At 56.1% G+C, this 12,186-nt stretch overlaps 1 protein-coding gene across 5 annotated transcripts; it reads right to left on the bottom strand.

The window, feature by feature from the left end:
- Positions 1-1,699: 1,699 nt before the first annotated feature.
- Positions 1,700-11,406, bottom strand: MORN3 (MORN repeat containing 3). Of its 5 annotated transcripts, XM_036014889.1 has the most exons (8): positions 10,828-11,406; positions 9,944-10,125; positions 8,438-8,611; positions 7,169-7,326; positions 5,520-5,679; positions 3,957-4,141; positions 3,602-3,688; positions 2,934-3,183 (listed from the first exon to the last, which is right to left on the bottom strand). In XM_036014889.1, exons 3-7 carry the CDS (start codon positions 8,580-8,582, stop codon positions 3,608-3,610), a joined length of 729 nt encoding a protein of 242 aa, XP_035870782.1. In that variant the 5' UTR covers positions 8,583-8,611; positions 9,944-10,125; positions 10,828-11,406; the 3' UTR covers positions 2,934-3,183; positions 3,602-3,607. The 5 variants fall into 5 exon arrangements, with proteins under 5 accessions (XP_028384480.1, XP_035870782.1, XP_035870783.1 ...); XM_028528679.2 differs by lacking the exons at positions 2,934-3,183; positions 9,944-10,125 and adding an exon at positions 1,700-2,245 and having other exon boundaries at positions 10,828-11,405; XM_036014890.1 differs by lacking the exon at positions 9,944-10,125 and having other exon boundaries at positions 8,438-8,612; positions 10,819-11,406.
- Between the last annotated feature and the right edge of the window lie 780 nt (positions 11,407-12,186).

Raw genomic sequence — 12,186 nt, 5'->3', positions numbered from 1 at the left:
ACGGCAAAATCAACAAAAGGCATGAAACAAAAAATGGGGCCCTAAACAGACAGAAAGGGATACTTGTTTACAGTAGGAGCGCTGAAGCAAGGCAGAAAGTTTCCGTATTCAACTTCAACAGGCAATTCGCAAATACAGAGGCTGTGTGTGATGAGGATCACCCTGCCCCCCACACCCCGGGCTGTATGCGTTACTTGCAGATACCTCAACCTTTCCTGCTTAAATACTTCCTCCCAAAACCAAGAATATTCTCCTGTGTAAGCACGATGCAGTGGTCAAACTCAGGAGGTCTGGCGTTGACGCAGTCCTGATGGAACATTCACAGTCACTTTCCTACTTGTCCCAGTCTCGTCCTTTCTAGCAGTGGCGTTTTCCGCCCAGGGTCGTGGCGTTCCATTGAGTTGGAACAGCCTCTCTTGTCCTTCACGACATGGACATTTTCGAGGCATCCAGCCCGGTGGTTTGTATGCAGAATGTGACCTCGGTCTGGTTTCTCTGGTAGTTTGTCATTCTTGCAGTCAGGTTGTGCACTGTGGCAGGGAGATTTGTCTTTATTTTGCAGATGACAGAACTGGTGCTCTAAGAGGTTAAGTCACTGGGCAGAATTCAAACCTAGAAAGTCTGGCTCAGAGCCTGGACACTCATAGAAATCTTACACGGGAGGATTCTGGCTTTGCTTAAGAAATCGGAAGACCCAGCAGTAGCACTGGGCCCACCTTCTCCTGGAGCAATAATGAGCAGGAGTTGACTTGCAGCCACCCTCTGCCACAGGACATGTTTGCCACAGTCCCCACTACTCCCTCTTGTCTTACACCAAGACAGCTTCATCTGTGCCGCTTGCCTGGCCCCCAAAGACCTTTGAGCTTGAGAGTTCTGTCTGTCTCAGTAAGCGGGGTTTATAAATACAAAACGCTCTGGCTAAAGTGAAAATCGGTAGGGGAAAGTGTGGCCTTAAGGGCTTGTGCTGTAGAGTTGAACTTGGCCAACAGCAGCTGTGTGGGCTGAGTGGGGAAGGGGGCCATCCTTTTTCCCATCTCAGCGTCTCGCCTCCATCCTGCATCACCTACACCAGGGCTCACCCCTCCCCCGAGCCTGGGTGGCCTGAACTGGGTAGGACAGTAAGGACAGGACCAGGGCCCCTGTGTGGGGCTGCCCACTGCCGCGCAGAGAAGACAAAGGTGCCTTCCGTGCATCCTCAAGAGACCCGCCTCCCCACCTCGGAGGAGACTTAGAATCCCTCTGGAATCATCTCTGGTCTCTGACTGTAGTCTTAGGCTTTCTTTCCTACACTTCCCTGCACTCAGGAATCGCCGCCTCGGCCTGTAAAATGCAGATACCCAAGCCCTTCCCCTCGCTGTGTCTGATTCTGTTTGTTTCTTTGTGTTTTTTCCCCATGCCCATTTATCCCCCCTACAATTCGGTATTTTTAACCAGCATGCCCGGTACTCAAACCCAGGCCGCTTGAGGAAATGCTGGTGGTTGAGAACAGTCTCTAACTTCAGTTTTATTCGCGTTTTGAACAGATGATACACTCGCGTGGTTCCAAACGCACAGTGAAAAGCCGCCCTCCCCCGTCCCTGGTCCTCCCCAGAGACGACCATCTGTTGCCAGTTCACTCGGTTTCCCGCCCTGCTTCCTGGAGAGACATTATACGTAAACTGGCACATACCCCCTTTTTCTGAAAAGAAAAAAAAATGGTGCCCTGTGCACACGGTTCTGGACTGGAACTGCAGATAAGTGTGCCTGTGACTACAGTCACTTTCCAGGTGGCGACTTGTGGACGTCCCTAGGCCTCCGTCTCCTCCTCTAAAGCGGGACAAGTGATAGCAGAACATCACAGGTTGCTGAGGGTCAGGGGCAGGACACACGCAAAGCTGTCAGCACAGCACCTGGCACCCGAGTGAGCACTCTGGGTCCGCCTGGTTAATTCCGTGTCCCGAGGAGGCCAGGCTCAGCTTCCTGGTGTCAGGCCACGCTGTTACAGTTTAGAGGCAGAACCTGACAGTGTCAGTATTTATGGGCCCTTTATTATGCACCAGGTGCTCGGCGGCGCCGCCTTAGTACCTCCTGGTATTTCGGGTTTCCACTGTGGAGAGCCGGCTGAATCATTCTTTGGTGGCGTGTTTACATTGCAGCCAGCAAACCGAATGCCCCCGGGGAAGGGTGTCGTGTTTGATCCTCCCAGTAACCACAACAACACTGGGCCGTAAATACCGTTATTGTCCCCTATTAGAGGAGAGGAAACCTGGAGGACGGAGAGGTGGGGCGACGTACCCGAGACCGCACAGCTGATCAGTCACGCAGGATTCACAGCGTCGGGTGCGGGCGGTCCGACCCGCAGAGCTCCTGGCCCTCCGCCTTGTGTAAGAGCCCCTCATCTCGCAGGAATGCTGTCTGCATTAGAACCGTGCAGAGCCCTTCCCAGACACCGCTTCCCCATTAACCTCGATACATGTCAGTCAGCATGATGACATCTGAGAACAAACCCTCCAGACGCCCCTGTGGGACCTCCGATGTCCCCTGTTACAGAGGCGGCACGGGGGTCCCTTGCCAAGGGTCACAGATCCTGCAAGTCGGGGGTTCTCGGCCCTGGCTCTTTACGTCAGAATCATCTGGGGAAGATTTGGAAGGCCTGGGCCTCGCCCCAGTGAAATGAGAAATTCCGGGCGTGGATCCTGGGCTTCTGGCGTTTAGAGCTCCCACGGGATTCCAGAGTTGAGAGCCTTGTGTTCGACCAAGAAGCAGGTCAGGTTCAAGCCCAGATCTTAGGGACCAGTGTGCCAGATGCAGGCTGTCTTCCCTCTGGAGTGCTTCAAGAGTGCAGAGACCCAGAGCCCCCTCCCCCCACCCCTTAGGGTCAAGCCTGCCTCCTCTCTTCCTGAGATCCCTCCCAGCCCCCCTGCCCCCCAAACCTGACACCACCAGCCCCAGACTAATGCCACCAGGTGCTCCTTTATTCTCACGCACTCAGGGGTAGGGTCCTAGAATGAAGCAAGAGGGTACCCAAGGCCAGCTGGAGAGAGAAGCGCCGGCACCCTGTTGGCAAAGAATAAGCCAGTGCTGGGAGGAGCGAGGCGCCAAGGGTGTGCCGGAGCCACAGCGCACTCCTCCAGTGGGAGCCGCACCGGTCTGAGCAGTTGGGTGACGTGGGTTTGACTTTCTCCCGCAGCTCTGGGAGTCTCTGCAGAGGCGAAGGGGTGGTGGAAGCTGGCTTTTCAAAGACACTATCAATGCCCTCCCCTCGAACCCCACTTACACCCACAGCAGGAGGGGCTAGGGCCGAATGGGCCCACTGGACAGATGTGCAGGTGGAGGCCAGGCGCAAACCACCCTCCGCGCATTCAGGGGCGAGCCTGCCACCTGACCCCCAGCAGTGTGCCTCCCAGGACGCCCAGGGCACAGATGGGAGGGCCGGCCAGGGCTGCAAGGAGCTGACCTTCCGTGACATGAGCCCTGAAGGCGAGGAGCCAGAAAGCACCAGCGGGGCTGCAGGAGGAGGCAACCCACCCTCTCTGGTCCGGCCCTGAGCCCCTTGGCCCAGAGGAGACCCCAGGGGCTGCCTCACTCCCACCGAGGGTGACAGGTGTGCCCGTCCCCACACCTGGCATCAGTCTCCTTGTTTTTCCTTCGCCTTCTTGAGCACGGCCAAGGCTTCCTCCAGCACTCCGTCGGGGTCTAGGATCTCGACCTGGGGGGAGGCAGCAGGGGTGGGTTTGAGGTGCATAGAGGTCCCAGGCTGCCAGTGTTATGAGGCGCTGCCTGCCTTTGGCAGTGCTGACAGCCTCGTGGGGGTGCTGCCCGCCTCCCCGGAGATGCCCCGACCGAAAACAAAACCTCGTCTGTTCGCTAGTTGGACTGAGCTGGGTCAGGCCGGGCTGGGTGTGGCTGTGGGGGGGGAGTGTTCTTTTCTGTCTCTTTCTGGGCGTGGTCACGGCGCCCCGGTGAGGGCTGCCCACCTGAGGAATGGGGAACTGGGTGGGCTCGGGGGCCTCTTCTCGGCCAAAGTCGATCATTGTGCCACACTTGGCCACGTCGTCCACCCAGAAGCCTTCAAACAGCTGACCGTGGTTCAGGTGGAAGAAACGCCCCGGCCCGTTTTTCAAGCCTCCCTGCCAGTGGCCCTCGTAGCGGTTCCCATTCTCTGGAAGAAAGGACGGGGGTGTGGGGGTGTGGGTGCCGGGCACAGCCAACCAGCCCCCTCCACCGTGCCCTGCTGGTCTTCTGCCACCTAAGTTTTCGGGAGACTGGGCTCCAGGCTCCTCACCAAGAGCACCCGCTACGTGCCAGGCACTGGGGAGACAGTGAGGAGCAAGAGAGACCAGTCCTCACGCAGCTCACAGTCTAAAGGGACAATACCGCCAGCTTTATAGACCATGGGCCGGACCCTATTTTAAGCACCTGACAGAGACCCCTCTCATCTAATCCTCATCACAGTCCTGTGACGTGGGCACTGCTATCATGCCCATTTTACAGGGGAGAAACAAGCACGGAAAGGCAATGTCACCCCCTTGATTGCACACCTGGTGCCCAACAGGAAAGGAAACAGGTGCTGAGAAGAAAGAGGAGCATGCGCTGTAGGTGGAGTGGGCGGGGGAGGCCTCTCCGAGGTGGAGACAATGCAAAGATCTGGGCATCGCCTTTCTGTTCCGGGGAGAGGGAACAGCAGTGCAAGGGCCCTGAGGCAGGGAGCGTGGGAACTGAAGGGAAGTACGGCTGAAACCAAGGGAGCCCAGGGGAGAGGGGCAAGCAGGGCAGGACACGTGGGCCCCCACACTGCGGGCAGTGTGAGCTCATTCCAAGGGCAATAGGGAACTGTGGAAAGTGGGAAGCGGGACAGTGACAAGCTCCATTTGTAAAAAGCTCCCTTGGGTTGTTATGTAGAGAGTAGATTACGTCCTGACACCAGCGTGGGCTTCTCTTTACTCTGCTGGGGGATATTTTCCCTAGTTCAATGCATATCCCGGCTCCTCCTCTGCCTTCAGGTCTCTGTGCAAAGGCTGCCCCTGGGGAAGGCATTCCCTGACTCCTGACCCTCAGTCAGCCTAAATAGTCCCTGTCACCAGCTCCTTTGTCATTCTCCGACACACCTTCCTATTTCTTCAGGGGAATCCCTTAGCAATTTTTGACCCCACAACTAACAGACTGTGACCTTGATTGAGTGAGTGACTTAACCTCTCTGGTTCCTTTGTAGAGTGGGCCCGAGAGTGCCGGTGCTGTCGAACTGGAGTGAGGATTAAGTGGGTTCATGGCTGTATAAGTGTAGCTATGATTGTTATGCCCATAAGAAAATGTCTTAATTGTCCATTTTTATTGTGAGGCTCTCATTTTAGAGTATAAGCTCCCCCAGGGCAGGGATCTGGTCCCGTGGTCCCCCTTAACCCACAATGGAGCAGGGCTCTGCCTGGGCGTGGCCTGATGGGGCGAGTCAGGCTGAGCCCAAAGGAATAAAGCTGGGTGGGCGTGGCCAGCAGGACTGGGGCGTGTCGTGTAGGCGTGGCTGGGGTGGGCGGGGCACTCACTCTGGCGTAACATGCCCTCCCCTTCCGGCTTGTCGTTCCACCATTGGCCTTCGTAAATGTCACCATCGCTGTAGTACATGCGGCCCCACCCGCAGCGCTGGTTGCAACACCACTCACCTTCGTAATACTCTTTGGGTCCATAAAAATGGATCCCATAGCCCTGAAAGCAGGAAGGTAAACCCGTTCACTTCACGGCGCCCCCACCATCCTCCCTGGCACCCAGCCCACACACCTGGGCTCCTCCTTGCTTCCTCTCTCAGTCCTGCACCTTGTATCGAAAAATCGCTCCAAGCTGCCCATTTCCCTCTGCTACCCAATTCGTGCAGCCCACCGTTCTTTCTCCCCTCGTCATCGGTCCCTTCTTCCACTCTCCCATTCTCCCCGCCCTCATGCATCCTCTATACATCAGCCAGAAGGGTCTTTTACATAGCCCATCTGCTTACGTTAACCCCAGCTCTGACCCTATTAAAAGTAGCAGTTGCCTCTGAGAATCAGATCAGAGCTGTGGACTTTCTCCCTAGAAAAATGAACATCAACACCACCATGCTTAGCATCCAACCACAGAGAATCACGGACTCCCCACAGATCACACCCTAAGGAGGTTGGGTGAAGCAGCTTCCTGATTGCCCACCAACACAAGGCCCACACCTACACCCCCTCTTCCCCCCACCCCTTTGGGCATGCACACCTTGCTGACATATCCTTCCTTTTGTTACTTCTACCTCCTTTGCTACTTCCCCTTCTTTTTTACTCCCAGGTTAACTGCATTTTTTTAATGCACCTCCTACAGGAAGCCTGCCATGAATGAATGTTCGGTAATCTTCCTCTGGGTTCCCTGTGCAAACCTCCATCCTGACACTGTATTATATGTACACTGTTTATTTTGAGGTCTCTCTACCCACTGGGGGTACAATAAACAGTTTGACAGCAGAGATCATGAAATCCTGGGCCCTACCACTTGCCAGCAGTGTGACCCCAAGCAAGGCATTTCACTTCTCTGAGCTTATTTCCTCATCAGTAAACGGGGGGATGATGATGATGATGATGGTGATGATGTGAGAGTTAGGTGAAGGACAGTATCATGTTCCAAGATTGCAATAGCAATATTATATTTTTATGTTACCATGGCCTGTGGTGAGGATTTGAGTGTTTATGGGTGAGGACACGCCTCTGGCTAGCTTCTACCCCTGGGACCTGGGTCCTTCCTCTCTTGTTCGATGACTAAGGGTGTGGCCTCAGCTTTCCTGCTCCCACTCTTCCTACTCCTCTTATCCTGGCCCAACAGAAGGGTGATTCTCAGAAAGAACTGCCCAGGGAAAAGAAAGCCAGGAAATGAGTGGAGGAGAAGGGGGAGGAGACTCCCCCCCACCCCCACCCCCCAGCCCGTGGCCTAGCTGGCTTCTTGTAGCCACTGGGTTTCAAATGCTCCTCCCTGGGCCCTCTCCTCCGGCTTCCTGTTTCCTGGGTTTTGTTCTGAGAAGCTTGGCGATTCCCCCACCCTTCCTTCTACCCACACAGTACCCCTGTTCTCCCCTCAAACCCATCCCCCCTGTTCTCCCAGGCCTCTGTGACTCCTCCCCACCCCCACATACACACATAGCCTGCTTTCAGCCTGGCCCATGCCCCAGGGCATGATGGGAACCACTCACCGTTTTCTTACCGTCTCTCCACCAGCCCGAGTACACTCTCCGGTTCTTCCCTGTCTCCGGGTCCGGAAGGCTGAGGGTGCCATAGCCATTTCGCTTCCCGGACTTCCAGTCCCCCTCGTAGATGGCCCCTGTCTTCTTCCAGATCTGTGTCCCTTTCCCTGATGACACACAGATGGGCCAGCACTGCGGACATGGCCACACGGGGCTGGGGGGCAGGTGCTGGGTCTGCCTGGGCCTCGGGGGCCCCTAGACTTGGTGATTCCTGAAGACCGGGACAGGGTCTGTGCCTTGTCTCTAGACCCCCAGCACCTGGGAAGCCCCAAGAAAGTTCCCTTTCTACAAACAGTGGTCCTCCAGACTTTTGCCCTGAAGCCAGACACATAGCAAGCCCCAAGTCAGTTTCATCTCTTAATAGTATGAGACCGAACCTGCAACCCAGGCACGTGCCCTGAGGGGGAATCAAACTGGTGACCTTTCCGCCTTGGGAGACAATGGCCAACCAAATGAGCCACACTGGGTCCGGGCATTATTTCTATTTTACAGATGGGGGAACGGAGGCTCAGAATGGTGTGCGATAGCTCAAGGTCATAGTTGGTGGACCTAAGATTCTCGTCCAGGTTTATGGACTCAAAAGCACTCAATGCAGGAAAGCAGGAGAAAAGAGTGGTTAAGAGCATAGAATCTGGAATTGTGAGACTGGAGTGAAAAGTCATGCCACCTTTTTTAAACAAAAGCTTTTTTTTTTTCTTCAGGTCTTAATTTGTATCACAAGGACCCCTGCACCCTCCACTGGTTAGACCCGGAGCCCAAACCAGTTAAAGCCTAAGCCCCAGCTACTTGGGGTGGGGGGTTCTGCTTCACCTCCTGCTGGTCAGGCTCCATGTCAGGGCTGAATCTGAAGACCAGACTCCCAACTGCAGGCTGGTTTCTGGGCTCTGCCTTTCCCTGCTTGTAGGCAGTCCCACGCTTAGCCCAGGCCTCGGAGGGTAGGACCAGAGCTGAGTCCCCTGAGCCCCAGCTGGGGCCGGGGCTGGCGTCTCAGGACTGCTCCGTGCCCCACTGGTCCCTGAGACCTTCTCTCAGCTGAAGTCAGGGCCGAGTTCCTTTCCAGAACCACAGCGTTTGGCGGCCCCTAGCTGGTCCAGGTCAGCATTTACCCCTTGGAGAAGCCTCGGGGACACATCTTATATCCCCAGTGATCTCTGAAAGCTATTTTCTTGGCCCAAAGCCCACACTCGCTGCCCGAGCCCCTGAGGGTCCCCCACTCACCATGTTTCATGTTGTCCTTCCACTCGCCCACGTAGCAGTCACCACCGACACTGTACACCTGGTGTCTCAGTCCGTTCTTCTGGGCCTTTTGGTCCCATGCCTTCCACAGGGGCTCTGTCTTCCGTGGGTACTTGGAGATGGGCATGCTGGCTGCCTCTTCAGGGCCTGAGGGTGCCGGCGAAAGTTAGGGACATCAAGGGCTCAGCGTGCCCCTGGCTAGGCCAGCGTTCTGGGGCTTCTGGGGGTGGCACCTGTCTCGAGCTCAAACAGGGTGAGTCATGTGTGTTCTGAGTCCTTGGGGCACACGAAATGCTTTGGGAGGGGATCCTTTTGTGCTGGTCTGACCTTGGGCTGTCTCCTCCCTTGCTTCTCCAGGGGTGCACTTGAGGGGAGGGGGGGCCTGATGACACAATTGCTTGGGAAACCAGGGAAACCAGTAGAGCAGTTGGGTTTGTGATGGCATCAGGAAGAAACTGCCCTCGGGCAGGAGGTGACGGTCACATATTTAATGGCCAGTGTGACCAATCAGAGTGGATGCTGGCCCTGAGGCTAGAACTTGGCCTGGAGCCCCCCGTGGTGAGCACCCACCGAGATCCCTTCCAGGGGAGTGGGGGGTTGGGGTAGCCGTGCCGCCCTGGGCCTGCAGACAGCTGCTACGGCACAGCCCACAGGGACACCCTTACACACACACCGATTGGCACCCAGCACTTTAACCCCTCAGTCTCGCATCATCTGTCTGGTGGATCGGATGATGCAAAAGTCCAGGGGCTGGCTTTGCAGGGTTTGCAAGCTGTCAAGAGAGCCCACAACTGAGGATACTGCTTCTAGGGTGACCAGCTGCCCCATATGGCTGGGACTGAGGGGTTTCCTAGGGCTTTGGACCTTCCGTCTAAAACTGAGACAATCCTGGGCACATCAGGATGGTTGGTCACCCTTCTCCATCTGACCTCTGGCCTCTGCCTCGGTCCTCCGCCTGCCTGCCTCATCACCTGGCTGGGTTTCTCCATCAGACCCAGCTCTCCTCCCTGCCCTGCCTGGGGGGGTTGCAGAGAGACTTTGGTGGGGGGAGGGGTGTGTCTAGGGCCTCTCCCCAGTCGGGGAGCCCCCTGTCTGTGCTCTTCATGTCCCCAGGATCTCCAGTGCAGAGACATCCACAGCCCCCTGTCTGTCTCCACGGGGCTTGTGCCAGGTGGTACAGACGGTCCCCTCCAAAGCTGGGGATCCCCGTTCCGCATTAGCAAATACTACCTCTTCCACCCCATGGGCTTGGGGAATACACTCATACACACACAGGCACTCTCCCGCAGTGCAGGCAGCAGCGGCTACAGTGAAATATCTGACCGCGAGCACGCAGAGCTACTGACCAATCAGAATGGCCTCGGGGCTGAGCAGCTTCCCGGAGATCGCGGTGGCCCAGGTATGCACCCACCCAGGGCCAGCGACTCGGATATGCGACCCGAGCAGTCGCGGAGGGCCCGGACCTGAGAAGGGCTGTGCTTGGTTCATCTCTCTGCGGCCACTGTTCTGAAATTCTCACAGACACTTTCTGAGCAAGGGCCTGTATTTGCCTCTTGCTCTGGGACCCGCCCACCAAGGAGTTCCTCAGGTTGGGCTACAGCGGCTGACTGCGGGGGTCGGACCGGGCTGACCAACCACACCGGCTGGTACACAGATCTTGAGGACCAAGCCTAGAAGTAGAGAGGGTCACTCCAAGCCACGGAATCAGCAAGGGCAACAGCTGGGAGGAGATAACAGTCTCAGGCCCTACATTTAGTGTTTTTCATTTGTCTCCTATTTCCAAGCATCACCTGCTTTGTGCCGAATCTTGATATTTGCATGAATTCCCTTTTACGAGTAAATAATTTTGCCAAGAAAGAGACTTTACATAGCATTACTATAAAGGGAAAACAAGTGTCAGGTACCCGAAGGGGAAGGTAACTGTAAAAATAAAAACACTGAACAGAAACCAATTTGTCTCAGAGAGATTGAGATTAGCAACTGTTCAGAAAGGTGTTAATGCCATATCAGCCCCAAACTAACACTTTCTCCTTGGTTTACTCAGAATTGTAACCTAGAACCTAGAATAGCTTCCTTACGATGTCACTGTGGGTGACTTAAAGCCTCATGGGAGTAATACGAACTCAACCAGACGGATGCACCAGCGGCACTTTCGGGAACTCAGGTTCTGCTATAGCGGAGGCTGAGGACCGAATGCATGAGCTACTGATTGGAAAAGAAAGCTTTGCAAAGCGCTGCGCGGACTCTGCCTGAGCTGTTTTAATACTGAATAACAATAATAACCGCGATGGGAAGGTGGCTGGGCCCGGAGGCTTAGGGGTCCGTCCGGAACCCCCGCCCAGTCCCACCTGCGCCCTCTCGCCTGCGCTCACCTGCCGAGCGGAGCCTGGATCCGGAGTCCTCAAGCAGGAACCGAGGGATCGCAGCCTAGTGTCTCTGAGCAGTGCAAAGCGCGCGCTCCAGCGGCCAGGGCCGCGGCCAGGGTCGCTATGGCAACGTGGGGCTACAGCAAAGCCCGCCCCTTCCTGCGGAGACAGTGCGCTCACTGGTCCTCGCGTAGGGGACCGTGCAAGTCCGCCCGCGTCCGGGGAAGGAAGTCTCCGGGCCCGTGGAGGTTGAGTGCCAGCGGTTGCACCCGCCTGGTGGCCAAAGGTGTACGGGGGGGAGAGTCACGGTGTGCTCAGGGAGGTCACTCCCGTTTGCACCCCCATCCCTCTCCGGGCTGGGGATCCCCAGAGCAAATACAACGCCGAAACAAGGGTTAAAGGCGGCTCTGGCGAGGTGCAAAGTCAAAGCGGCAGAATTTGCAGGGAAAACCAACGTCACAGGGGCTCTTCGTGTCGTGGGGGTTTGCTAGCCGACTCTGAGACTTTGAGGGAGGTTTTATAGCCCCTCCAACCCTGGAAGACGCGTACGTGTTACCTGAACACCAGCAGGCCCAGGTCGCTCCTCGGCTCACATCCTCCCAGAGGCTCCCCTTGTCACTCAGAGTAAAAGCCTCTGTCCTAGTGGCCTTCAAAGCCCTGCTTCATCGGCCAGCCTCTCGCCCCTTTCCTCTCTGACCTTGACCCCTACTCAGTGCGCAGGGTCTAGCTCTGCTCCTGCCCCGCACACTTGCTTCCCGGGAAATGGGGGGCATGTCCCTTTTTCGGGGCCTTCGCCTCTTCCGCGCCCTCGGCCAGGACTTCCTTTCCTCCAGACGGCAGCCCGGCCAGAGGCAACGGGGCTTTTCCTGTCTGCAGTTCTGAGGGCGTTCCCCTGGCCCCTGGAGCCACTCCGCTGCGTGGGCAGAGAAGCGGGAGTGACTGGGGACTGACCCCCGGGAAGGATGTCCCACAGAAAATGACTGACCCAGGAGTGTGAGGGCCCTGGCTTCAAGCCTGCTTGAACTCAGGTGCAATTTTTTTTCTTTTTTCTTTTTTTGTGGTTCTTTTTGTTTATTGTGGTAATCTATAATACATCCCATAAAGGTTACTGTTTTGATTATTCTTTTTAACAAATATTTTATTTATTTATATTTTTAGAGAGGGAAGGGAGGGAGAGAGAGAGAGAGAAACATCAATGTGCGGTTGCTGGGGGCCATGGCCTGCAACCCAGGCATGTGCCCTGACTGGGAATCGAACCTGCGATGCTTTGGTTTGCAGCCCGCGCTCAATCCACTGAGCTACGCCAGCCAGGGCTTGATTATTCTTAAGTGTACAGTTCAGTGGCAGCCAGTATTCACAATATCC

The sequence above is a fragment of the Phyllostomus discolor genome, chromosome 13 (assembly GCF_004126475.2).
Source record: "Phyllostomus discolor isolate MPI-MPIP mPhyDis1 chromosome 13, mPhyDis1.pri.v3, whole genome shotgun sequence".
Lineage (NCBI taxonomy): Eukaryota > Metazoa > Chordata > Mammalia > Chiroptera > Phyllostomidae > Phyllostomus > Phyllostomus discolor.
The sequence above is the reverse complement of the archived record's forward strand: the minus strand, read 5'-3'. Positions and strand labels throughout refer to the sequence as shown.